We start from the raw sequence: 26973 nt of genomic DNA, 5'->3' as shown, positions 1-26973 counted from the left end.
GAGTATGAGCCCCACCGTGGGTGTGGAATTACTTAAAAGACAAAAAACAACCGAACAAAAAAACCCAAACCAAACCCAACAAAACAAAAAAATCCAGTAATGGCTAACAAGGCTAACGAGTACAAGAAATCCCTTTATTCATTTTATACAGGAACAATGACACCCCATGACACTGCTTCATTTATATTGACCTCTATCACTGCCATTTCTCTATACACTTGTTCCTCCTTTTTTAGGGCCTAAAGCTTATAAACAACCCCTCTGAAATTGTCACTGTCTACCACCTTGGCCAGACTATATCACATATAAAATGGGGTGGGGAGAGGGTACCTACCATGTACGTGTCTCCCCTCAGACCTCTGATCTGTTTCAAGACCAACATAATAGGGAAAAAAATGGAAGCAAAGGATGTAATTCTCTTGAATTTACAGTGATGGATCAGGATGAGTACTTAAATAGTGACAATGAAGATCTAACACAATAAAATGTAAAACCCAGAATCAAGGTCCCTGTGAGTCTCCTTGTCGCACCTCACTGAACTGTACGAGGATGGAGATAAGAGAACAAGGGTAGCCCACGGTGTCTTTGTTCTGTGTACTGCAATTACTGGGAGCTGCAGTGGGCCCCATGGCACTGATGCCCCTGCAGCCACACTCCAGGGCTTGTGCTCCTCTCTCATCTGTCTGGCTCTGGTGGAGCCTTAGTGCTATGTAGCACTTAGACCTCCCCCCAAGCTACAGCTGATTGGACAAAGGGTCACCCTATCCAAGTGGGGCCAATGGAGCCTATCCCTGAGAATTTATTTGAGCTGAACTCTAAGAAAATTAAGTTAGTCTTTCTCTGGTTGTCATATGGACTGAGGAAGACGAAAATCTACAGATGGAAAGAAAAGCTTGGAACAGAGACCGTGAGAAAGGCTCAGATAAGAGCTAGAAAGAGTCCTGAGGCTTCAAGTACCTAGTTTGTTCCCAAGGCCTTCCTGTCTTTGGTTTCTGTGAAACATCGTAGTATCCTCTTCTTGTTTATGCTACTTTGAGTTGGGTTTCTCTACCTTACAACCAGAAGAATCCTGGCTTCTACAATAGCAAAGAAATAGCATATTATTATCAGAAGTCGGACAGGGAAGGATAAATTAAGGGCAATGTTTTTCTTTAATCTTAAACCTGTCTGGGGCGCCTGGGTGGCTCAGTGGGTTAAGCCGCTGCCTTCGGCTCAGGTCATGATCTCAGGGTCCTGGGATCGAGTCCCACATCGGGCTCTCTGCTCAGCGGGGAGCCTGCTTCCCTCTCTCTCTCTCTCTCTCTTTCTGCCTGCCTCTCCGTCTACTTGTGATCTCTCTCTGTCAAATAAATAAAATCTTTAAAAAAAAAAAATCTTAAACCTGTTTAGCCAAAAATCATACTGTAAAACAATCTACATAGTATTCACTTAATAGACATTTACTGAGTACTATCTTTACATCAATAAGCCTAATAAAACCTAGTCGCTGTGAGGTAAGTGAAGAGGAGGAGAAAGCACAAGGTACTAGAGGAACAAAGAGGGAGTTCTACCATCAAAAAGAATGAAAACTTGCCATCTGCAATGAATGATGTGGATCAAACTAGAGTGTATCATGCTAAGCAAAATAAGTCAGTCAGAGAAAGACAAATATCTCATGATTTCACTCACATGTGGAATTTAAGAAACCAAACAGATGAGCATAGGGGAAGGGAAGGAAAAATAAAGATAAAAACTGAGGGGAGGGGCGCCTGGGTGGCTCAGTGGGTTAAGCCGCTGCCTTCGGCTCAGGTCATGATCCCAGGTTCTGGGTTCGAGCCCCACATCGGGCTTTCTGCTCAGCAGGGAGCCTGCTTCCTCCTCTCTCTCTGCCTGCCTCTCTGCTTACTTGTGATTTCTCTCTGTCAAATAAATAAATAAAAATCTTTAAAAAAAAAAAAAAACTGAGGGGAAAGGCAAACCATACGTGACTCTTAACTACAGAAAACAAGCTGAGGGTTGCTGGGAGGTGGGCAGGAGATGGGATAACTGGGTGATGGACATTAAGGAGGACACGTGATATGAGGAGCACTGGGTGTTATATGTAAGTGATCATCACCAAATTCTACTCCTGAAACCAATGCTACACTATATGTTAACTAACTTGAATTTAAAAAAAAAAAAGGGAGTTTGAGATCAGACTCGGGATGGTCAGAAAGACTTCCTAGAAATGTCTCTCAAAATATGTTTAGAACAAGGGTTCACAACTATAACACTAGAGGCATTTGAGCTAGAAAGTTCCTTGTAGGGGGCTGGCCTGTGCACTGAACAATGTTTAGCAGCATCCCTGGACTCCACCCTCTAGAAGTTGGTAGTAGTCCTCGAATTGCGACACCCAAAATGTCTCCAGACATTGGCATATATCCTCTGGGGAACTAAACCACCCGTGGTTGAGAACCACTGGTTTAAAAAATGAGGAGCTAGCATCCTGGAGCAGGGCATGGGTCTTCTAGGTAGATAAAATAGCATGAAGCAAGAAGTCAGCTAAGGGTTTGTGCAGAGATATGCTGAAAGAAGTGCACAGAGAGGCAGGCAGGAGCAAAGCACTGAAGACCCTGGGACAGTTCCCCAGACTTAGAATTAACCTGAAAGCTATGGGAGGTACCTGAAGGATTTCCTTTGTTGACATATATTTATATGCTTTAATCTTTTCTTTTTGGTGCCTGGGTGGCTCAGTTGGTTAAGCATCTGCCTTCGGCTCAAGTCACAATCCCTGGGACCTGGGACTGAGTCCCTTGTGGAGCTCTCTGCTCAGCGGAGAGTCTGCTACTCTCTCTCTCTCTCCCACCAACCCTCTGCCCTGCTTGTGCTCTCTCTCATTCTTGCTCACTCAACCACAATCTTTTAAAAAAACAAAACAAGGGGCGCCTGGGTGGCTCAGTGGGTTAAGCCGCTGCCTTCGGCTCGGGTCATGATCTCAGGGTCCTGGGATCGAGTCCCGCATCGGGCTCTCTGCTCAGCGGGGAGCCTGCTTCCCTCTCTCTCTCTCTCTCTCTCTCTGCCTCTCCATCTACTTGTGGTCTCTCTGTCAAATAAATAAATAAAATCTTTAAAAAAAAAAAAAAAACTTTTATTTTGACACTTTCAGACTTTCTGAAAAGTTCCACAAATAGTAAAAAGAATCCATATACCTTTCATCTAGATTCCCTAAATGTTAACATTTTACCGCATCTTTTATAATCCCTCTTGATATACATGAATAGATAAAAAATTTTCTGAGCTGCTTGAGAGTAAATTATACCCTGGATGCCTTTTTTTTTTTTTTTTAAGATTTTATTTATTTATCAGACAGACAGAGATCACAAGTAGGCAGAGAGGCAGGCAGAGAGAGAGGGGGGAAGCAGGCTCCCTGCTGAGCAGAGAGCCCGACGTGGGGCTAGATCCCAGGACCCCGGGATCATGACCCGAGCCGAAGGCAGAGGCCTAACCCATTGAGCCACCCAGGTGCCCCCTGGGAGCCTTTATCCCTGAACTTTTTTTACTGTGTATTTCCTAAAAAGAACACTCTCTGGGGTGCCTGGATGGCTCAGTCGGTTAAGCGTCTGTCTGCCTTCACCTTGGGTCATGATCCCAGAGACCTAGGATTGAGTCCCACGTTGAGCTCCTTGCTCAATGGGGAGCCTGCTTCTCTCCCTCTGCCTGCCGCTCCCCCTGCTTGTGCTTGCTCTCTCCCTCTGCCCTCTCCGTCAAATAAATAAGATCTTTAAAAAAACAAAAACAAAAAAACCACAACAAAATTCTCTTATATGATAGTAAAATTAGAGAAATCAGGATATTAACATTGACAGGATACTATTATTTACAAACCCTCTTCCAATTTTGCCACTTGTCACAATAATCTCTTTCAGCAAAAGAACATTCAAGACTATGTATTGCACTGAGTTGCCAAGCTTCTTTCAACTTATTTTTTTTTAAGATTTTATTTATTTGAGAGAGTGCATGTGGAAACAGGGGAGAGGGGCAGAGGGAGAGAATATCAACCGGACTCCCCACTGAGCACGGACTCTCATGCAGGGCTCAATCTCATGACCCTGACCCAGAGATCATGACCTGACCCGAAATCAAGAGTCAGACATTCAACTGACTGAGCCACCCAGGCGCCATTTATTTATTTAAAGATTTTATTTATTTGACAGACAGAGATCATAAGTGGGCAGAGAGGCAAGTAGAGAGAGAGAGTGGGGAACCAGGCTCCCCATTGAGCAGAGCCCCCCGCCATGAGGGGCTCCATCCTAGGACCCTGAGATCATGACCTAAGCTGAAGGCAGAGGCTTAACCCACTGAGCCACCCAGGCGCCCCCCCCCTTTTTTTTAAATTTTATTTAGGGGCGCCTGGGTGGCTCAGTGGGTTAAAGCCTCTGCCTTCAGCTCAGGTCACGATTCCAGGGCCCTGGGATCGAGCCCCCATATCGTGTTCTCTGCTTGGCTGGGAGCCTGCTTCCCCCTCTCTCTCTCTGCCTGCCTTTCTGCCAACTTGTGATCTTTGTCCAATAAATAAATAAAATCTTAAAAAAAAAAAAAAGATTTTATTTATTTATTTGACCGAAAGAGAGGTCACAAGTAGCCAGAGAGGCAGGCAGCGGCGGGGGGGCGGGGGGAAGCAGGCTTCCTGCTGAGCAGAGAGCCCAATGCGGGACTCGATCCCAGGATCCTGAGATGGTGACCTGAGCTGAGGGAGAGGCTTAACCCAGGTGCCCCTTTAAATTCTTTTAATCTGAAAAAATTACTAACACTTTTGGGTCTTTCATGATCTTGATTTTTTTAAAAAAAATTTATGTTTTAAAGATTTATCTATTTGACAGAGAGAGCTCTCAAGCAGGGGGAGCAGCAGGCAGAGGAAGAGGGAGAAGCGGGCTACCCGTGGAGCCCAAGACAGGGCTTAATCCCAGGACCCTGGGATCACGACCTGAGCCAAAAGCAGAGGCTCCACTGAGTGAGCCACCCAGGTGCCCCACCTTGAATTTTTTAAGAATACAGGCCAGTATAATGAGAAGGTCTCTCAGTGTGGGTTTGTCTGATGTTTCCTCATGATTAAATTCAGGTTTCAATTTGGGCAAAAATGCCACAAAAGTCAGACTGTAATCTTAACGTATCAGGAGTACTTGTTGATTTGCACCTTTCCCAGGGAAACTAACTCTGGTTAAGTGTTGCTGGCAAGGTTCTTTACTGTAGAGTTACTACTTTACTCCTTTGTAATTAATAAGAATCTTTTGAGGAGATTCTTTGAATCCTGAAGGGTTAAGAAACTGACATGATTTAAAAAAGAGAGAAACTGACATGATCAGTTTTCTTTTTCATTCAGATAATTCTGGCAACTGTGTAGAAAAAATAGGGGGTAGGGAAGATAAGGGAAAACGAGACCTTTTTAGGAGGTTATTATAAAAATTCAGATCAAAAAAAGTATAAAGCCTCAAACCAAGGCAATTAAGAGAAACAATCTATACTGGTTTAGGAAGTAATTATTTACCACAATAAGAATTTCAAGAAAAAGATTAGGATTAGGGAGGAAAGATAATGATACTAATTTTGGACATGTAGAGTTTAGGGTTCCAAGTACAAATTCTGAAGCAGGTAGCTGACATCAGGAATTCTGAAAGGCCACACAGGGAAAGTACACAGAATAAAAACAGAAAATGAGTGTTCAGGGTAGGGGGCAGTGCCTAGATGGCTCAGTCGGTTGGGCATCTGCCTTTGACTCAGTTCATGATCCCAAGGTCCTGGGATAGAGACCCGTGTCAGGCTCCCTGCTCAGCAGGGAGTCTGCTTCTCCCTCTCCTTCTCTTCCATTTGTGTTCTCTCTCTCTCTCAAATAAATAAAATCTAAAAAAAAAAGAAAGAAAGAAAATGAGGGTGGGTCTGAAGAATACAGAATGCTGGACAGCACTGATTATTTTTTTAATTTATTTTTATATTTTTAAAAGATTCTATTTATTTATTTGATAAACAGAGCAAGAGAGCACAAGTAGGGGGAGGGGCAGAGGGAGAATCAGACTCCCTGCTGAGCAAGGCACCTGACAAGGGGCTTGACAAGAGCCTCAATTCCAGGACTCTGGGATCATGACCTGAGTCGAAGGCAGCTGTTTAACCGACTGAGCCACCCAGGTGCTCCACTCTGCTTTATTTCTTAGCCTTCTTTTTTTCACAAGTAATATATGACTACATTCCCATTTTAAAAGACCCAGAGAGGGGCCCCTGGGTGGCTCAGTGGGTTAAAGCTTCTGCCTTTGGCTCAGGTCATTGTCCCAGGGTCCCAGGGTCCTGGGATCAAGCCCCACATTGGGCTCTCTGCTCAGCAGGGAGCCTAGTTCCCTTCCTCTCTCTCTGCCTGCCTCTCTGCCTACTTGTGATCTCTGTCAAATAAATAAATAAAATGTTCAAAAAAATTAAAAAATAAAAAATAAAAGACTCAGAGAATATAATTATTAGCGTTTTTCCCACTTTCCTCTCCCCCATCCATTGCTGGGTGTACACTCGTTCTTTCAATGTGCCTTCTCTGTCATACACAGATTCTTGTATGGACAAGACAGACAAAATCCCTGCTCTCATGTAGTTTTATGTTCTAGTGATAACAATTTCTAGGGGCACCTGTATAGCACAGTCAGTTAAGTGTCCAATTCTTGGTTTGGGCTCAGGTCCCAATCTGAGGGTCCTATAATGGAGACCCATGTCAGGCTCTACACCCAGCAGAGTCTGCTTGAGATTCTCTCTACCTCTCCCTCTGCCCCTCTCACTCATGCTCTGAAAGTAAATAAATAAATCTTAATTTTTTCCCCCAATCTACAGTCTAAACCTTGATTACAATATATTTTGCCATTCGCCTCAGGACTTCAGTTGCCTGGTTGCCATTTTTCCCCTGGAAACAAATCATGTTGCAATTAACATCCTGGTAACATGATTTTGTTGGAACACAAGATCAAATCTCTCTCCTAGGACAGATACCTAGAGGAGGAACTGCCGGGTTGGTTGAATAGTGTGCCTACTATTTATTTTTCTAGATATATAATCTTCTGGAAAGCCCTTCACAATTTAGACACCACCAAGGGTGCCTGAGAATACTTTAACGATAATATTTAAAAGCAAAGAAAAAAAAGAGCCTCCCCCCCCACTCCTCAAAAAAAGACTGAGTTGAGGGTGCCTGGGTGGCTCAGTGGGTTAAATCCTCTGCCTTCGGCTCAGGTCATGATCTCAGGGTCCTGGGATTGAGTCCCGCATCGGGCTCTCTGCTCAGCAGGGAGCCTGCTTCCTCTGATCTCTCTGCCTGCTTCTCTGCCTACTTGTGATCTCTGTCAAATAAATAAATAAATAAAAATAAATAAATAAATAGATAGATAGATAGATAGATAGACAGACAGACTGAGAGGGGCCTGAATGGCTCAGTGGATTAAGCACCTGACTTTGGCTCAGGTCATGATCTCCAGGTCCTGGGATCAAGTTGGCTTCAACTCTGCTCAGCAGGGAGTCTGCTTGTCCCTCCAACTCCCCCCATCCCACCCCCACCTCTGCTCACAGGCACTTGCTCTCTCTCTCAGATAAATAAATGGGTAGAGTCTTTAAAAAACTGAGAAAGATTGATTAGATGAGAGAAAATCCTGGAGAGAAGAGCCTCATAAAAGTCAAGGAAGTTGGAGGAAGGGGACTTTTTGTTTAATGGGTATAGAGTTTCAGTTTTGCAAGATAAAAAAGTTTTGGAGATGTTTCACAACCACATGAACATACTTAACATTCTGAACTATACACTCAAAAATGGTTAAGATGGTTACTTTTTTTTTTAAGATTTTGTTTATTTATTTGACAGAGAGAGATCACAAGTAGGCAGAGAGAGAGGGAAGCAGGCTTCCCGCTGAGCAGAGAGCCCGATGAGGGACTCAATCCCAGGACCCTGAGATCACGACCTGAGCTGAAGGCAGCGGCTTAACCCACTGAGCCACCCAGGTGCCCCAAGATGGTTAATTTTATGTTACTTTAAAAAAAAAAAGATTTTATTTATTTATTTGACAGAGATCACAAGTAGGCAGAGAGGCAGGCAGAGAGAGAGAGGGGGAAGCAGGCTTGCCGCTGAGCAGAGAGCCCGATTCGGGGCTTGATTCCCAGGACTCTGGGATCATTACCTGAGCTGAAGGCAGAGGCTTTAACCCACTGAGCCACCCAGGCGCCCCGTTACGTGTTTTTTTACCACAATAAAAAAGTCAAGGAAGTGGAGTGCTTGGAGGAGGGAAGGGAAGTGTCAAAAGCTGCAGTCAAGTCTGATTAAAAAAAACAACAACAACAAAAAAAAATGGCCAGGATGTGGGACCGGATACCATGGCAGAGCATGGCTGCCTGCAGCTGGGAGGCGCCATAAGGAGCAGCTGTAGTGGCTCACAGAGGTGGTCCCAAGTGAATAAGACTGGAGGCAGAGAGGCAGAGATGCAGAGAACTCTGTCCAAAGCTTGATTTCAAAGGAAGGGAAAGAGTACTACCCTAAGGATGACAAGAGCTTGAGGAAGTGGGTTGTGAGGGGGTTGTTTCCTTCCAATGAGAAAGGCCCCAGGATGCTGATATACAGAGAGGAGAGTGCTAGTGAAGCGGGAAAGGCAAAGACAGGAGAGAATCCGGTCACTGAGGCAGTGGTAGGCAGGAGACCTGGAATGAGGTTCAACAGGAAGAGGGACACCTCTGAAGCAGGAAAGAATGGTACTAAAAACAGTCCACATAGGTTTTCAAAAATCATGTCAGTAAACCTCAAACAAAAATCAGATGAGGGGCGCCTGGGTGGCTCAGTTGGTTTAAGCCACTGCCTTCGGCTCGGGTCATGATCTCAGGGTCCTGGGATAGAGCCCCGCATTGGTGTCTCTGCTCAGCAGAGAGCCTGCTTCCTCCTCTCTCTCTGCCTGCCTCTCTGCCTACTTGTGATCTCTCTGTCAAATAAATAAATAAAATCTTTAAAAAAAAAAATCAGGGGCGCCTGGGTGGCTCAGTGGGTTAAGCCGCTGCCTTTGGCTCAGGTCATGATCTCAGGGTCCTGGGATCGAGTCCCATGTCGGGCTCTCTGCTCAGCAGGGAGCCTGCTTCCCTTCCTCTCTCTCTGCCTGCCTCTCTGCCTACTTGTGATCTCTGTCTGTCAAATAAATAAATAAAAAAAATTTAAAAAAAAAATCAGATGATCCCTGATTCATTTACGTGACCAGGAAAGTGTATAGTTGAATGATTATGGTAATGTAAGCCCATTTGATGGAATAATGTATCTATTTTAAATGATGCTTATGAGGAATATGCAACAGAATAATGAAAAGTAAATATAGAAGGACACAAAATTGAATACCGAGCTGTTTAAGAACACCATATATTTATAAATAATCCATACATAAAGAGACCAAAAGGAATGACCAAAATGTTACCAGTGGTTTTATTTGGGTGTAGGATAAGGATTTTTTTTTTCTACTTTTAGTTACCAAAAACTTTAGTAGGTATACATTCTTTTAAAAGTCATAATTCAACTTTAAACAGTCTTCCACATTATGAAAAAAAACATATACTTTTTAAATTTAGAAATTACTTGAGAATAAAAAAATACAGAATGTTCTTACTTTTGAAATACAGTAATAAAAGAGGACAGAATTTGGTCATACTGGGAATCATCTCCCATGGACCTGGTTAAGAGTCTAATGTTTGCCTTTAGAGTTAGAATGGACTTTAAGAGACCATGTGGTTTAACACCCAGGGCAGGAATCCTCTCCACAGCACCCAAGAGTCGGTCACTCCATGCTTAGACACTCCTGGAAAGGTCAAGGGTGTGGCAAGAGCACAGATGAGAAATATCTATCTAGCCCAGACTCATTTCTCTCATAGCATTCTAGAATGTCTATGTCCCTCTAAAACAGGGTACCCAGGGGCGCCTGGGTGGCTCAGTGGGTTAAGCCACTGCCTTCGGCTCAGGTCATGATCTCAGAGTCCTGGGATCGAGCCCCGCATCGGGCTCTCTTCTCAGCAGGGAGCCTGCTTCCTCCTCTCTCTGCCTGCCTCTCTGCCTGCTTGTGATCTCTCTGTCAAATAAATAAATAAAATCTTTAAAAAAAAAAATAAATAAAATAAAATAAAATAAAACAGGGTACCCAGAGCTCCACATGCGGACTGACCAATATGGATAGGATACCTTTCCGGGGCGCCTGGGTGGCTCAGTGGGTTAAAGCCTCTGCCTTCGGCTCAGGTCATGATCCCAGGTCCTGGGATCGAGCCCCGAATCGGGCTCTCTGCTCAGCAGGGGGCCTGCTTCCCTTCCTCTCTCTCTCTCTCTCTGCCTGCCTGTGATCTCTGTCTGTCGAATAACTAAATAAAATCTTAAAAAACAAAAAACAAAAAAACCACTTGCAAGCTCCACCAAATGGGCCAGCCAGGAGCTCCTGCTTTTGGTACCTTTTTTTTTTTAAGATTTTATTTAATTAATTAATTAATTTATTTTTAAAGATTTTATTTATTTATTTTATTTATTTATTAGACAGAGAGAGGGGACACAAGCAGGGGGAGGAGCAGAGGGAGAAGCAGGCTCCCTGCCGAGCAGGGAGCCCGATGTAGGCCTCAATCCCAGGACCCTCAGATCATAACCTGAGCCGAAGGTAGACACTTAATGACTGAGCCACCCAGGTGCCCTGCTTTTGGTACTTTTAATTCACTCAGTGTTTTTTGTTTCGTTTTAAAATATTTTATTCCTTTATTTGACAGAGAGAGAGAGCACAAGCAGGCAGAGAGGCAGGCAGAGGGAGAAGGAGAAGCAGGCTCGCCACCAAGCAGGGAGCCCAATGCAGGGCTCGATCCCAGGACCCCAGGATCATGACCCGAGCCAAAGGCAGGCGCTTAACCAACTGAGCTGCCCAAGTGCCCCTCACTCAGTTTTGCTTCTTTTTTTCCTACTTCTTCTATAATGATATTTTAATTACCTAATTAAATAATCATGAAGTAAAAAATAATAATGAAGTCAACATTTATACAGCACTTCTCTACGCTAAACGCTATTCTAAGCATTTCTTGTATATTAACTCATCTAATTTTTACTACTCTGTAAGTTACTCTCTGAGGTTGGGACTGTCATTACCCACATTTTACAGATGAGTAACAGGTGCACAAAGGTTAAAAAGCTTGCCTAAAATCATACAGCTCACAACTGGTGGAAACCGATTCAAACCCAGGCAGACTGGCTCCAGAGCCCAAGCTCTTAACCACCATGCTAAATTCCCTCTCAATTCGAAAAAATGCAAGCTGCAAAAGGCATGTTGTATGAATAGTATGGTCCCATTTTTACAAGAATAATTTAAAAAATTAAAATTACGAGTGCCTAGGGGCGCCTGGGTGACTCAGTTGGTTAGGCATCCCACTCCTGATTATGGCTCAGGTCATCTCTGGGTCGTGATGCTGAGCCCCACATCAGGTTCTGCACTTAGTGCAGAATCTGCTTGTCCCCTCTCTCTGTTCTTCCCTCTGTTCAATCTCTTACTTTCTCAAATAAATAAATCTTTAAATAAAATCTTAAAAAAAAAAATTAGGAGTGCCTGGCTCAGGGATTACTTAAAAATAAAATCTTTAGGGGAGCCTGGGTGGCTCAGTGGGTTAAAGCCTCTGCCTTTGGCTCAGGTCATGATCCCGGGGTCCTGGGATGGAGCCCCGCATCCGGCTCTCTGCTGAGCAGAGAGCCTGCTTCCTCCTCTCTGTCTGCCTGTCTCTCTGCCTACTTGTGATCTCTGTCAAATAAATAAAGTCTTTAAAAAAATAAAAATAAAAATAAAATAAAATAAAATCTTTAGGGGCACCTGGGTGGCTCACTTGGTTGAGCAACTGCCTTTGGCTAAGGTCATGATCTCCGGGTCCTGGGATCAAGCCCCATGTCCAGCTCTTCTCCATCTTCCACTCACCCTGCTTGTGTTCCCTCTCTCAATTTGTCTCTGTTAAATAAATAAAATCTTAAAAAAAAATAAAGTAAAAAATAACATCTTTAAAAGAAATAAATAGGGGCACCTGGATGGCTCAGTCATTAAGCATCTGCCCTCGGCTCAGGTCATGATCCCAGGATCTTGGGATGGAGCCCAGTGCCAGACTCCCTGTTCAGCATGGAACCTGCTTCCAGGGAGCCTGCTTCTCCCTCTCCCTCTGCCCTACCCCCCGCTCGTGCAGTCTCTCTCTCCCTTGTGCTCTCTATTGCAAATAAATAAATTTCTTAAAAATCTAGACGCTAAAATTTTACTTGTTTTTTTTTAAAATAGGCTCCACACCCAACATGGGGCTTGAACTCATGACCCTGAGTTTAAGAGTTCCATGCTCTACCAGCTGAGCCAGCCAGGTGCCCCACCAAGATTTTACTTTTGATCAGTTTATATATTTCTGCAAGATTTAATTAAAAAAAAATCAGTTATCCTTAGAGCAAAGGACAAAGATTAAAATAACATTTCCCTTTTCTCCCTTGTTGCTATGGGGCAATATAGAAAAGCAGGCCTAGAGGGGTGCCTGGGTGGCTCAGTGGGTTAAAGCCTCTTCAGCTCAGATCATGATCCCAGGGTCCTGGGATCAAGCCCTGCATTGCATCAGGCTCTCTGCTCAGCAGGGAATCTGCCTCCTCCTCTCTCTCTGTCTGCCAAATAAATAAATAAAATCTTAAAAAAAAAAAAAAAAAGCAGGCCTAGAGTTTATATGGTGCTTCATTGCACTTTCACTTCATTTTATTTTATTTTACTTTATTTATTTTTTATTTATTTGTCAGAGGGAGAGCACAAGCAGGGGGAGTGGCAGGCAGATGACCCCTAATCATCTACAGACTGAGCCTTTGAGGCGCCCTTGTACTTTACTTTTTTATTTATTTACTTATTTATTTGCACTCCTTATTCATTTCTTTTACAGTAGACTCCATGGAGCCCATCATTGGGCTTGAATTCATGACCCCAAGATCAAGACATGAGCTGCAGGGCGCCTGGGTGGCTCAGTGGTTTAAGCTGCTGCCTTCGGCTCAGGTCATGATCTCAGGGTCCTGGGATCGAGTCCCACATCGGGCTCTCTGCTCAGCGGGGAGCCTGCTTCCCTCCCTCTCTCTGCCTGCCTCTCTGTCTACTTGTGATCTCTCTCTTTCAAATAAATAAATAAAATCTTTAAAAAAATCAATTTAAAAAAAAAAAAAAAAGACATGAGCTGCAATCAAGAGTCAGACACAACCAAGTGAGCCATACAGGCGCCCCTGCACTTTCAATATACCAACGCTAACAGTATTTTTTTTTTTTTTTTGTAAAGATTTGTTTTAATTTACTTGACAGATCACAAGTAGGCAGAGAGGCAGGCAGAGAGAGAGAGGAGGAGGAGGCTCTCTGCTGATCAGAGAGCCCGACGCGGAACTCGATCCCAGGACCCTGAGATCACGACCCGAGCCGAAGGCAGAGGCTTTAACCACTGAGCCACCCAGGCGCCCCAACTAACAGTATTTTCTTAAGGAGGAATACAGATTCTGAAACTTACCTTAATGGGGTCTCAGGAGATCCCATTTCCCAAAATAAATAGCAGAGAATTTGTCTCTCCCGGCAAAGGGATGGCCAGAGAGGGAGGGAAGCCACTAGTCAGCATTAAGAGCTATAAGGTTCCCACCATAAAGTCAGCATTTACAAAACTACAGACATGGTAGGCATTGTTCTTTCTAGTTTTATTTATTTATTTGTAGTAATCGCTACACCCAGTGAGGGGGCTCAGACTTAAAACCCAGAGATCAAGAGTCACATGCTCTTCCACCTGAGCCAGCCAGGCACCCTGGCATTGTTCTAAATCAAAACCCCCTTTATCAGATTAGAGGTCCTCCTGTTTTATCTACTCTTACACAATTGCATTCTTTCAGGGGTGCCGCCTCAAGAATTAAGGGGAAATTTAGATTTATAATATGATTAGGGTATTCCCTATTTGTCATCTATGGGAAACAAAAGTCTTATACAACCTTGGAAGCCAGCTCTCTGCCCTGCCTTGCCCTGCCCCCAGGCAGACAGTCAACCTGATGGGCTAGGCTCCTTGATGATTCCTTCCATTCTCTGGGACTCTCAACACTGCCATGGGGCCGTCAGAGGAGCAGGTTATCATTCCAAGGGGGGAGGCATCACAAGAACTCAACTGTTCACTGCCCTGGGGGTGGAAGCTTTAATAAAACTAACACCTTAGGGACCTCAAGAGTCATAGCCAATGACCATAACCACTGGAGGCAGTTTCCTGGATATTCTCCTCGAGTCGAGTCGTAGAATAGAAGAAAAGGCCTTCCGAAGGTTTCACCTGAACTAAGGAGCACTGAGGTGTCCCTTCGGGCTGTTCTGCCAACCTCCCTGATTTGAACATCTCAAACCCAACCTGAAGACTGCATTTCCAGCTTTCTTTTCTATAGGCCCAGAATTCAACAAGGTAATTACATTATTTTATTTTCTTGCTGTCACACTGGGGTCTCTCTATATAATCCTCGTCACTATTATCATAAAATGCAAGGGCTTTCTCAGATCCCTTTCTATACCCTTTTAACTTGCTGTTGAAGTTGCTTTCTCTGGTCTACCCCTAAAGAGAGCCAGGAATTCAAAACAGATTGTTGCTAAAGGAACCTGAACATTTATCCTCCCTTATTCACAGTTTCTTAAACCTGTGTACAGATGTGCAAACCATGCACCTTGTCTTTTTAAAAAATTTTTTTAGGGCGCCTGGGTGGCTCAGTGGGTTAAGCCGCTGCCTTCGGCTCGGGTCATGATCTCAGGGTCCTGGGATCGAGTCCCACATCGGGCTCTCTGCTCAGCAGGAAGCCTGCTTCCCTCTCTCTCTCTCTCTGCCTTCCTCTCCGTCTACTTGTGATCTCTCTCTGTCAAATAAATAAATAAAATCTTAAAAAAAAAAAAATAAAAAAAAATAAAAAATTTTTTTAATTTTAGGGGCACCTGGGTGGCTCAGTGGGTTAAGCCTCTGCCTTCAGCTCAGGTCATGATCTCAGGGTCCTGGGATCAAGCCCCGCATTGGGCTCTCTGCTCAGCAGGGAGCCTGCTTCCCCCCTCTCTCTGCCTGCCTCTCTGCCTACTTGTGATCTCTCTCTCTCTGTCAAATAAATAAATAAAATCTTAAAAAATTTTTTTTTTAATTTTGAAGATTTTACTTATTCGTTTTTTTAAAAGATTTTATTTATTTGATAGACAAGTAGGCAGAGAGCCAGGCAGAGAGAGAGAGGAGGAAGCAGGCTCCCTGCTGAGCAGAGAGCCTGATGTGGGGCCTGGGATCATGACCTGAGCCCAAGGCAGAGGCTTTAACCCACTGAGCCACCCAGGCGCCCCGAGATTTTATTTATTCATTTGAGAGAGACAGAGTGAGAGAGTATGAGCTGGGGGCGGGGGGGGGGGTGGGTGGGCAGAGGGAGAAGCAGACTCCCCACTGGGCAGGGAGCTGATGCACGGCTCAATACTATAACCTACTCCAATGTAAGGAAACAGGTGACTTCTAGGAATTTCAACATAGTGAAGAAATTAACTGGTGAAGGGTCTCACGTTTCATTACAAATCTCCCAATGAAGGAATAGGTATGGAAAATAAGAAGACATAGTTGGGAATCCAGAAACTTGAGACCCAGTTCTAGCTCTATTACTGACCAGATGTGTGACCTTGGGCAAGTTACCTAACTGAGCTGGGCCCCAGGTCCCTTACCACACAAGAAATGAAGCATCTTGGACTACATGCATTGAGGTACTCTACAAGTTGCAGGGTTCTGAGATTCAACATATAAAACAGAAATGGCTAAATTAGGGGATAATTAAGTTAGAGAAGGTGCCCTGGCTTTACCACTAACTGAACTGACTTTGCTCTCTTTAGGCAACTCTCTTGACTTTTTAAGTGAAAGGAAGTGGTCCTAGGACACCTGGGTGGATTGGTTGCTCAGTTGGTTAAGCGTTTGCCTTCAACTCATGTCTGTGCCTGGGATCAAGCCCTGCCTTGGCTCCCTGCTTAGCCAGGAGCCTTCTTTCCCTCTCCCTCTGCTGCTTGTGCTTGTGCATACATTCTCTCTCTCTGTTAAATAAATAAATAAAATCCTGAAAGAAACAAAGTAGTCTCTTTATTTAAGCAGTAGAGTTCTTAGACTGAAGTTACTCCTTCTCTTAGAGAAATGACTTCTGAGGAATTCTGCTTCCTCACTTATGAGATGAAGGGGTGAGCTACATTGCCCCAAAGATTCTGTTTAATTCTAGAATGCTATGATCCATACTGGATTTACTATAGGGGACCAATTGATTGATTGAAGTGAGCTCTACACCCAATGTGGGGCTTGAACTCATGACCCTAAGATCAAAAGAGTCCTCTGAAATCAAGAGTCACATGGTCCACAGACTGAGCCGGTCATATGGCCTACCACAGCGGATTTTAAAATTAAAATTCTTTAGGGGACACCTGGGTGGCTCAGTTGGATAAGTGTCTTGACTCTTGGTTTCAACTCAGGTCATGATCTCATGGTCAGGGGATAGAGCCCCGCATCTGGCTCTATACTGAGCTGAACACAGAGCCTGCTTAGGATTTTCTCTCTCTTCCCCTCTGCCCCTCCCCCCTGGCTCATGCGCTCTCTCTCTCATTAAATAGATAAATATTTTTAAAAATGAAATTAAATCCTCTAGTATGTTTTAAGTGGTTCAATTTACAAAGAATCCAGAGGGCACACAATTCCTCAAGAATTTATTTAACACATGAAGTGAGCCCTGCCAGGCCTGAAGGCCAGCAAGGACCTCCCACTTAGTCACCAACTCCAAGCACTATTTATGTGGTTGCCCCAAACCTCAACTTCATCATCTACGCACAGTCACTTTGCCAGTAGAGACACATAAAAGATAAAGATAACACAATCACTGTCCTCAAACTAAGGTGTAGGCTTGAGCCCAATGAATATACAAGATATAAAACACATAAAAAGACAGAAAATTGACTGAGCAATTCACCAAAAAGGAAAAGTTAATAGTTACCGTCAGACATAAATATGTAAAGAACAGACTGATGTGGGTTAATCACAGAAAGCTTTATGCAGAAGAATCTTTAAGAACCAAGTTTTCAAAAGCAGAGGGAATCCAGACAGGCTGAGAAGAGACCGGAAGCCTGGAATGGGATTCTGAATCAAGGCTCTTTACCTTCCAAGTGTTGGGGGGTAGGTTCCCTGTTCACAAGGCTCCAACCCCCTGAGGCCTCCACTCAGTGCCACTCAGGAGATGCTCCCAGTAACCCATCTTGTTGGCTATTGTCCGACTGAGTCTTCCTTCCTAGTAACAAGCTCCATCGCCAAGGGGATGGATGTGATGTCACAATCAGGAGCACTCTATTAATAGGAACAAGGAAGAAAAAGGTGAGTCAGGGGAACTACCACCACCTGGCAGTGAAACTAGACAGACCTGGATCTGGCAGTTGGCTGAGGAGGATGAGATGATTCCATTAAGGGCAACAGGTTGCAGGGCTGGGGACATAGGACTGCCTTCTAAAGATGGAGAGCATTGGCTAAGGAATCACATACACAGTCCAGGAGAGTCAAACATAGCTGAGAGAGGCAGAGGAAGGAACAAGAAAAAAGGTAAAGAGCTATTTGAGACAGAAAAAGATTCTCTTATTCAGTGCACACAACCACGAGTAATGTCAACGCTTCCAGATCTGTGGCTATATGATGCAGAGATCAGTGACAGCTTACATGCACAGTACAATGCTTTCCTGTTTCCCAAAGGCTTTTCACAGAAATTACTGAAGTCATGTAAAAACAATTCTAATCCCACCCTCCAACTGGAAAATACTATTTCATAAGGAGAAGATACTCAAGAATCCCTGCAGGTGTGATTCTACTTCCCAAATCAGAAAATATTCCTGAGGGGATTAGCCTTTAAAAAAGAAGCAGCAGCAGTAGTGAAATGGGCAATTACTCCCAAGTGGACAACCGGGAGGATCAGAGGTATGATTAGACTGACTAAGAATGGGACCAAGTAAAGGGGGACAAGGCTTCAGATGAAGGGTGCTGTGAGATCTACTCACTACTACACAGGAAAAAAGTAAATATTGAAACTCCTTTCCTCCCCATCACATGGCTATCAATAGATTGGGGGCTTTGTTACAAAGCAATAGGATGATGATAATTTTTGCACATAAAACTGAGACCATTTCATCTTGAGTCCAGTACACACGCTCATTGGTTTACAATGCTCATCAGCCACAACACGTTTAGTGTAATATTTTTAAATGAACCAGAGAGATAAAGGTGCAATGTCAGACACACTTTCTCTTTCGGGGGTAGTGAGGAAGCTGTTTCTCCCTCATCCATATCACAAAGCAGAGTATGATGCTGTTTGCATTTTGACACACCCTATTTCCCAACAACCTGGCACAGGCACCTCTACCTCATGAAATGCTTCCAGGAACCACTGTTACTGGTTATGCTCAGTCTTCTAATGACAAGCTCCAGACTCAGAATCTTGCCCATGCTGGGATGTTCCCTTAGCCAGAAGAAACCAGGATTTTTTCAACTGAGAGGAGGACCAGGAGTCAGGAAACTTGGGTTCTGGTCCCAAGCCTGCCAACTGTAGGACTTTAAACAAGCCATATATCTCTTCCATAGCTTCAGTGTCTTCACCTGACAAGTAGGGAAGATACCTGCCTTTATCTACCTTATATGTTGTCCTGGAAAATCAAAGACATAATAAATGTGAAAACATACTGAATACAGCTATGTTTCAGGTAAGATATTTGTAGTAAAAGAACGTAAAATGAATTTATAATACTGAAGGCTAGTGAGGAAATGCTCGAAAAGGAGCTTGTTCCTTTTCAATTACAGGGAACCAGGCCCAGACACAGTCAGCTGGACACACAGAGTAGTAACATGATCACATCACTCAGATTCCCTACCACTAGTCTACCCCATTCCTACCTGGGGGAAAACTAACAACCAGCAACACTACCAGCTTCTTGCCCTATTATCAGACTCTAAAACCACCTGTTTAGGAAGTGGTCAAACTATCACTATCACAGCCCAGGCCCCATGAACAGTGTGGCTCCTTCAACAGCCACGGATGCTATTAGGGAGAATGAACTCAGTTTCTGAATGGGGAAGATGTCTGTGAGCCCCTTGGGCAAAACACTCTGACCTCTCAGCTTTCTGCTCCTTCTCCAGCCCCCTCCTCCCCATTCCCATTTCCACAGAGTTCTGGGTTGGGGAAGGCTTTCGGTGTGTGAAGCCTGCGAAAGGGCCTGGCTCTGCAAAGCCAGGGAAGGGATGTAAGGAATGTGAGATTCCTTCAAGGAGGGGTGAGAGGAGGAGGGGGAAAAGGAATGGAGGAGGAAGACAAGGCTGCCAAAGACAAGGCACGGGAGAGGAGCCAAGCTATGGCGCTTCGAGGGCGGGGGTTCAGATTCCGCCGCCCCTGCCCAGGCTAGCCCCCAGAATGTTCCCTCCCTCCTCTCCCTGCCCGTCGTCACTGCCCATTTAAACACCACGTTGTAACCCCAGGTCCCCTCCACCCGGTCCTCCAGTCAGCGCAGACCCCCTCCCGCACTTAGGACTCCCCTACTCCAATGCACCTTCCCAACAACCCACCCTCCAGCGCCTCTTTCTCACCTCCGGACTCCTCCCTATTCCTGCTCTCTTCCTCCATTTTTCATCTTTACTCCTATCCCTTCTCCTGACCTCCAATACCTTGAGCCCCCCCGCCCCAACCCCCGTGGGACATCGCCCCCTCCCGCCCCACACCCTCTTTTAGGTGGAAGCCCGCGCCGGCGCAGTACGCACCGCCCTGGAAGCGGCCCGGACTCTCCGTACCCCGGCCCGACTGGAGCTGAGGCCGCAGCGGCCACAGGATAGCTCCGGTGCCGGGTCCCAAGCCTATCCTGGGAGGGGAAGGGGAAGGAGAGGGTAGGTTCCAACCACTCGTCGCCCTGTGAGTCGGGTCCCTTGCCCCGCCCACCGCTGCTACGCAACCCGGCGGAAGCTCGTCACCAAACCCCGCCTCTTTGTTTAACTCGAATCTAGACTAGAAGCCAAGAGCGACCAACGAGGAAAGAGGAGGGTTACCCGGGCTTCCCCTCAACACCGGAAATCTTTATGATCCCAACGAGGGCTATATAGCCATTTGGGAGGGAGAACTCTATGGTGTTCCCCGCGTGAATGTAGGGGGCGGAGCACGAGGCTGAATCCCTGCAGGTCTAGACTTCACTTTACGGGGGAATACGAGTCCGATCTCCTATGGGACGAGGTGCGAGATTATTGCGAGGCCAGCCCGTAGTGAGACTTGGCATCTCCTGTTTCCAGAGCGGTGGTCAGCATCCCGGTGCCTCCCGACCCTATGACTCATAGTCACCGGAGTGGATACTGTAGTCTACAGGGCGACCACTGGGTGGAGTGTGGGGTAGTGTCTAACCGCAAGGCTTTGATCTTGGGTGCCCAACGGGTTGCCTGCCTCTCTGCTAGCCGCACTCCTGCTGTATCTACGTTGGCTCTCCAGATACGACTAGAGTTCCATGAAACACCTAAGGGAAGGGGAGATAAGATGTCCCTCTTCCTATGTTATGCTCTGATTTCCTTAGGATACAACACTGTAGTTGGGGGTGTTGGGGGGAGAGAACCTGGGATCGGAGGAAAGTCAAAGCGGAGCCTAAAGCGCTCCAGAAGGTAAGGAAATAATCAAGCCAAGACATTATAATTACATGACCTGTTAGGCTAATCTGATATTAAATAGTATTTGTTCAGGGGGTGCCTGGGTGGCTCAGTGGGTTAAGCCTCTGCCTTTGGCCCAGGTCATAATCTCAGGGTCCTCGGATCGAGCGCCGCATCGGGCTCTCTGCTTGGCCGGTAGCCGCTTCCCCTCTCCCTGCCTCTATGCCTACTTGTGATCCCTCTCTCTCTCTGTCAAATAAATTTAAAAGAAAATCTTAAATACTATTTGTTATGGATAGTCGGTAAACAAATGGTTGTGGTTTGTATATATATGTAACTGGCTGTACATATTACAGAACTAGAACCTTTTGTTGAGTTTCTAACAAGTCCCAATGGGGAACTAAAGATTCGGGCCTCCTCCGTTAAAGCCTCTGAGAGCGGGGGAGACCCTGGGATCTAGAGAGTTAAGTGCATTAGGAAGAGGTACCTTTCACACTCTTAGAGGGACTAATGCAAATGCTGTTCTGTGCCCTGGGTTCCGTTCTTTCAAAAAGGGTGAGTCAGCCTCTGGTGTGAAGGCTACTTTTTCCAAAACCCTGACGAAGCAGGCTGTATAGCGCATTAAAGATGGGGACCCCAAATCAGGAATAAAGATGAGGGTTATAGCAGTGGGAGAAGAAACTGCCTGCTATGTGCTAAGCACTGCTTTTTATATAACTTACGTTTTCTTGTATGCAAACCGAAATTACATAGTTAAGAACTGTCGATAAAATAAGTGAAGTGCTGAGCCTGTTTCAGACTTTTGTCCACTGTATTCCAAAACCTCTGGTCCTTTTTCCAGGGCCACGTCTTAGAAATAAAGTCATGGAGGGCGCCTGGGTGGCTCAGTGGGTTAAGCCACTGCCTTCGGCTCGGGTCATGATCTCAGGGTCCTGGGATCGAGTCCCGCGTCGGGCTCTCTGCTCAGCAGGGAGCCTGCTTCCCTCTCTCTCTCTCTGCCTGCCTCTCTGCCTACTTGTGATCTCTCTCTGTCAAATAAATAAATAAAATCTTAAAAAAAAAAAAAAGAAATAAAGTCATGGAGACTAAGCGTAGTCTCTCAGTCAAGTAAGGAAAATTGGACCCCAGGCGCCCCCTGCTGGCCAATCTTTCCCGAGGCGCCAACCATCTGCGGGGCTCCTTTAACACATAAAATCCGCCCCTTTCGCGGCGCGTGAATCTTGGGTCCCGATTGGCTGAGTGGGGGCCGGCGGCGGGGCGCGGGGCGCATCGGGACAGTGCTGATTGGCCGGAGGGAGGCCAGCCGGAAACTTCCGGGAATGTCCTCACTCCCGCGTTCCGTCGGGCTGCATCCGGCGGCAGCGGGGCCTGTGGCTCCCCCTGCGGGCGGCTCTGCAGCGTGAGCGGTCCGGCCCGCTGGCTGGCTGGCTGGCTGGGTGGGTGGCTGGGCGGCGGTGGGCGGCGGTGGCTGGGGGGAGGAGGGGATGGACCGAGTCCTGGGTTGTCCGGATGAGGGTTCGGGAAGGTTTGGCGAGTAAGGTTGCATTCCTTGGATCTGCACCAGTTTCCCTACCCCCGTCTCCGTCAGCTCCCCGACGTCGGGGATTGAGACTGAAAGAGCATCCCGGGACGGGGCCTTCTGACCTCGAAGCAGCCTATCCAGAGACCCTCAAATTCTGATCTTGAAGTTGGAGGCTCTTGGGGAAGTTCGTTTCTAAACTTTTAGAAGAATTAGAGGATTTGCGGCTGCCTGACCCCAGCCTAGTGTGGTAGGTAGGCCTTGGGAAGTGGAGCATGGGGGCGAAGTCTCCAAGCCTTGAGCCTTCATTCCCCTTTACCTCTTCTAGTGTAGTGCGGAGGCTCGGACAGCATGACGACGGAGACCTTCGTGAAGGATATCAAGCCCGGGCTCAAGAATCTGAACCTCATCTTCATTGTGCTGGAGACAGGTGGCTATTCTGGGATGGTGGGCCCCCTGCGCGGTCTCTCTGGGTTGGGGGGAGGGGCCGGAGGGGGGAACACCATCTCCGCACTTAACTAGCTACCGGGATGTCAGGGCGCACCCCAAGAAATTGCTCACACCTAACCTCTCCTAGATCCTGGCCTGGAGAGTTGTAGTCGCCTGTAGGGTAGATAGAACTCTCCAGATCCAAGCCTCTAGCACCACTCGGGCCTCTTTCCACTAGCGCCCCTCTCCATGGTGCTGTCCCTCCACTCCCCCCTCACCCCACCAGTATCTAGATCTCATCCCTCTGATCATCTATTCCTCCCACCCGCCCCACCATTTATCTGTTCTCTGCAGGTCGAGTGACCAAGACAAAGGACGGGCACGAGGTTCGGACCTGCAAAGTGGCAGACAAAACAGGCAGCATCAATATCTCTGTCTGGGACGACGTGGGTAACCTGATCCAGCCTGGAGACATTATTCGGCTCACCAAAGGGTAATTCCTGGTTACTCCTGGTTATCCACGGGCAGTAACAGCTAAGGTGGGAGTGTGGGGGGGCAGTTAAGAGTTAACAGCCCTTGTAACTCTTATGAGTATTCCGAATCTTACTTTTTTGTGCCTTCACAGGTACGCTTCAGTGTTCAAAGGTTGTCTGACGCTATACACTGGACGTGGGGGTGATCTTCAGAAGATTGGAGAGTAAGTGTCTTGGGGATTGAGGTGTAGAAGCACCAGGTCAAGGGGGTAAGTTTAAGCTTTGCACAGAGGCAGCATATGGTTATAGAGTCCATGTTTCATATCTGGATCCTTCTGAGGCCTCCAGCAGTGGCCCAGAGACTGGGTCCGAGGCTTTAGCCAACTTCTCTTCTTGCAGATTCTGTATGGTATATTCTGAGGTTCCTAACTTCAGTGAGCCAAACCCAGAGTACAGCGCCCAGCAGGCACCCAACAAGGCGGTGAGTTCCATGGCCTTGAGGCAGGGAAGGAGGGCAGGTCAGTCCCAGGAGCATGGGGGGCGGGGGTGGAGGGCAAGGTCTGAGTATTTAATTTGTGCCTTTAGGTGCAGAACGACAGCAGCCCTCCGGCCCCCCAGCCTACCACCGGACCCCCTGCCGTCTCTCCAGGTACACCTCTTTCCTCCCAGCCGCTGGTTCTTTTAGCTCCTTTTCTCTCCCCAGCCTGGAAAGATGAATTGCCTTCATCCCCCTTTCCCCAATTTCTTTTCTCTCAGTGTGTTGCCTTCCAGCCAGTCCTTCCTCCCAGTTCTTTTGCAAGTCCTTGTGGGGAAAAGATTTGGGGACCTGTTTCTGTCACTGCTAGAGCTCTGGGACTCTTGTGCCACTAGCACTCAAGGACACCAGTGAGAACAGTATCTCAGCAAATATTGCACTCCTTCCTTGGATCTTGTTTCTTTCTGCTTCTTTGGCGGGTCCTTGCCCTTTTCCCCTTGCCCTTTCAGTTCATTCCACGGTTCTGACATGGATGCAGAGGACTTAACATGGAGTCCACACTGTACAGCTTTAGAGCACCAAGGAGTTTCCTTTTAGGGTCATCACTCTTCTTGAAACTAAAGACCTTTCTTGTACACCTTGGACCTCAGTGTTAAGATTCTTTCATCTCCTATACTTCAAGCCCTGCTTTTCCATTTCTTGCTTTTAAGTAGAATCACTCACCAACATCATCTCCTTCATCCCTTCACTTTTCCTTAGGAACTGGATTTTTACTGCTCTTTTTCTCCATCTGGGTTCTTTCCCAGCTGACCCCAGCACTCCCTGGGATTTGGCTCTCTCTTACCTCTGATCGGTGACTTAGGTTTCTGCATATGACACGAGGCTTCGGGGTTGCTTCTGCCCTTCCTCAGTCTGTGCCTATATCCCCAGTTGCTATAGTTCTCAGAATTGTTTTCGTCAGAACCACCAGGGTCAGGGGGTTTCTTGGACACATCATGAAATAACATTTAATTCCACCACAAAAAGTCAGCATCCATGTTTTTTTTCTTTTCTTTTTCTTTCTTTCTTTCTTTCTTTTTCTTCTTTTTTTTAAAGATTTTCTTTCTTTATCAGAGGGCAGAGGGAGAGAGCACAAGCCAGCAGCGGGGGGGGAGGGGGGGGGGGCGGGCGAGGTAGGCAGTGGCAGGCAGGGGGAAAAGCAGGCTCCCTGCCAGCAAGGAGCCCAATGTGGGACTCAATCCCAGGACCCTGGGAATTACAACCTGAGCTGAAGGCAGACACTTAACCAACTGAGCCACCCAGGCGTCCCAACATCCATGTTTTCAATGGGAAATATGACTGTTATATATTTCCAGGTCTCCCAAACTCCGTAATTTGTAAAAAGTATTTTAGGGACGCCTGGGTGGCTCAGTTGGTTGAGCAGCTGCCTTCGGCTCGGGTCAGGATCCCACCGTCCTGGGATCGAGTCCCGCATCGGGCTCCTTGCTCAGCGGGGAGCCTGCTTCTCCCTCTGCCTCTGCCTGTGCTCATCCTCTCTGACAAATAAATAAATAAAATTTAAAAAAAAACAAAAGTATTTTAAATAAGATACATGTTAGCCTCTTGGCCCCTCATATATACCTGCCAGATGTTTATTCACTTGGTGACCTGACAGGTAAAAAAGGCTTAACAAAAAACCAAAAAAATGTGGATGGCATAAAAACTTAACAGAAAAGTTGGGGCGCCTGAGTAGCTCAGTGGGTTAAGCCGCTGCCTTCGGCTCAGGTCATGATTCCACGTCCTGGGTTCGAGCCCCACATCGGGCTTTCTGCTCAGCAGGAAGCCTGCTTCCTCCTCTCTCTCTGCCTGCCTCTCTGCTTACTTGTGATTTCTCTCTGTCAAATAAATAAATAAAATCTTTAAAAAAAAAAAAACTTAACAGAAAAGCTTTCTATATCCTCTTCTAACATTTTTTGTGTATTGAGCAAAAGGCATTATATTTTTCTGTTTCGGCTGTCTTGGTGTGGAGCAACCGGGTCTCAGCAAGGATGTGGTTGGAGAACCACTAGCCTATGACTTCTGTCCCGTTTAGGGGTCATAGTGCCCTCTACATATGAGAGGCAGGCCTGTGTCTTCACTTAACAAGCATGTCTAGAGGAGAAAGCCAGGAATAAAACACAGCGCCTGCCTTTAGGAGCCTGTAGCTTATGAAGGAGATAGTCGAACATAGAGTCACACTGTGGGTGTGGCAAGGTTAGTAAGATGCACCTTTGCAGGCGCTCAGGGAAATCATCTCACACACCTGGCTCCCATCAGACATGTAAGCTACCCACAAAAATGTTACTTATTATTTGGGGGGGTGAGTAATAATTGTTTTGCTCACTCTTAGCTACATTTTGTGATACCCACCACTTTTTTTTTTTTTTTTTTTTTTTAAGATCCTTCTTATATTTTAACACAGAAACTTCGGGCCCTTCCCCTACCCATGCTTTTCTGGTTTTATAAAGACTTTTGATAAAGGGGCATTCTTGTCAGACGTCCTTGAATCTAGAACTAAACAGTGAATTCTAGGTCTGACCTCCCTGATACATAGACAAATAAAAGAGAAAAATATCACACTGGGGCTCACATAGCAACTTCTCTGGGGCTCCGTTCATACAACCTCCACTTGCTTGGTCCTATCGGGCAGGAGTGCATAGCTGTGCTTGATGAAGACTGGGTTTGTCTCTGGGACCTGCAGCAGGGCCTCGGGGACGCACCGCTCTCCTTAGTTCTCTAACTCCTGTATTTCTTCCCCTTCTCCCACTTCTAGCCTCTGAGAACCAGAACGGGAATGGACTGAGTGCCCCACCAGGTCCTGGTGGTGGCCCGCACCCCCCTCACGCACCCTCGCATCCCCCCAGCACCCGAATTACCCGAAGCCAGCCCAACCACACACCTGCCGGCCCTCCGGGCCCCTCCAGCAGCCCTGTCAGTAACGGCAAAGAAACCCGGAGGAGCAGCAAGAGATAGCAAGACTTTCTTCCTCCCTTCCCACCACCCATCAGAACCCCAGCATCTTGAGCACCCAGCCTTCTTCTAGGGTGCTGGCTTTGGTGGGGTGGGGTGGGTAGGTAGTAGTATTTTAGCCACTAAATTTCACTAGAGGGGTGTGGTGAGCAGCGGACTTACCCACCCTAAGCCCGTACTCCCTGCCTTGCCCAGCTGAAACTGCCTATCACCTGGGATTCAAGGCCCCCTGCCCACCCTCCATCCTCTTAGAAGCAAGTCACAGTCTGTTTCTGGTGTGTGTGATGTGGAAGACAAATTGAATCCCTCCTTCCTAATAAACGTTACCACTCTGTACTGGACTCCTTTGTTCTTTGTGGGAAAATGAAGAGGTTAGCAGTCAGATATTTGGCAAAATGGGCTATCCCTAGGAGGTGGGAGGAAGACCGGTTACAGGTAAG

At 46.4% G+C, this 26973-nt stretch overlaps 2 protein-coding genes across 6 annotated transcripts in view; one reads left to right on the top strand and one right to left on the bottom strand.

The window, feature by feature from the left end:
- The window catches only part of RNF41 (ring finger protein 41), a 30510-nt gene extending 10557 nt beyond the window's left edge, over positions 1-19953 (bottom strand). Inside the window, exons 1-3 of one of the 2 annotated variants that reach the window (XM_047743542.1) lie at positions 19786-19953; positions 17156-17340; positions 958-1076 (exon numbers count right to left, since the gene is read on the bottom strand). The gene's annotated coding sequence lies outside the window, so the exon portion shown is untranslated. The remainder of the gene's footprint in view (positions 1-957; positions 1077-17155; positions 17341-19785) is intronic. The other variant, XM_047743541.1, reaches the window with a different exon arrangement.
- A 661-nt stretch (positions 19954-20614) lies between these two features.
- Positions 20615-26869, top strand: NABP2 (nucleic acid binding protein 2). Of its 4 annotated transcripts, none has more exons than XM_047743546.1 (7): positions 20615-20664; positions 22497-22598; positions 22952-23090; positions 23223-23294; positions 23470-23551; positions 23656-23719; positions 26337-26869. In XM_047743546.1, exons 2-7 carry the CDS (start codon positions 22520-22522, stop codon positions 26534-26536), a joined length of 636 nt encoding a protein of 211 aa, XP_047599502.1. In that variant the 5' UTR covers positions 20615-20664; positions 22497-22519; the 3' UTR covers positions 26537-26869. The 4 variants fall into 4 exon arrangements, with proteins under 4 accessions (XP_047599502.1, XP_047599504.1, XP_047599501.1 ...); XM_047743548.1 differs by lacking the exon at positions 20615-20664 and adding an exon at positions 22059-22418 and having other exon boundaries at positions 22509-22598; XM_047743545.1 differs by lacking the exon at positions 20615-20664 and adding an exon at positions 22059-22418 and having other exon boundaries at positions 22502-22598.
- Positions 26870-26973: the final 104 nt, after the last annotated feature.

The sequence above is a fragment of the Lutra lutra genome, chromosome 8 (assembly GCF_902655055.1).
Source record: "Lutra lutra chromosome 8, mLutLut1.2, whole genome shotgun sequence".
NCBI classification, from domain to species: domain Eukaryota; kingdom Metazoa; phylum Chordata; class Mammalia; order Carnivora; family Mustelidae; genus Lutra; species Lutra lutra.
This window is presented reverse-complemented; position numbering and strand designations above follow the sequence as displayed.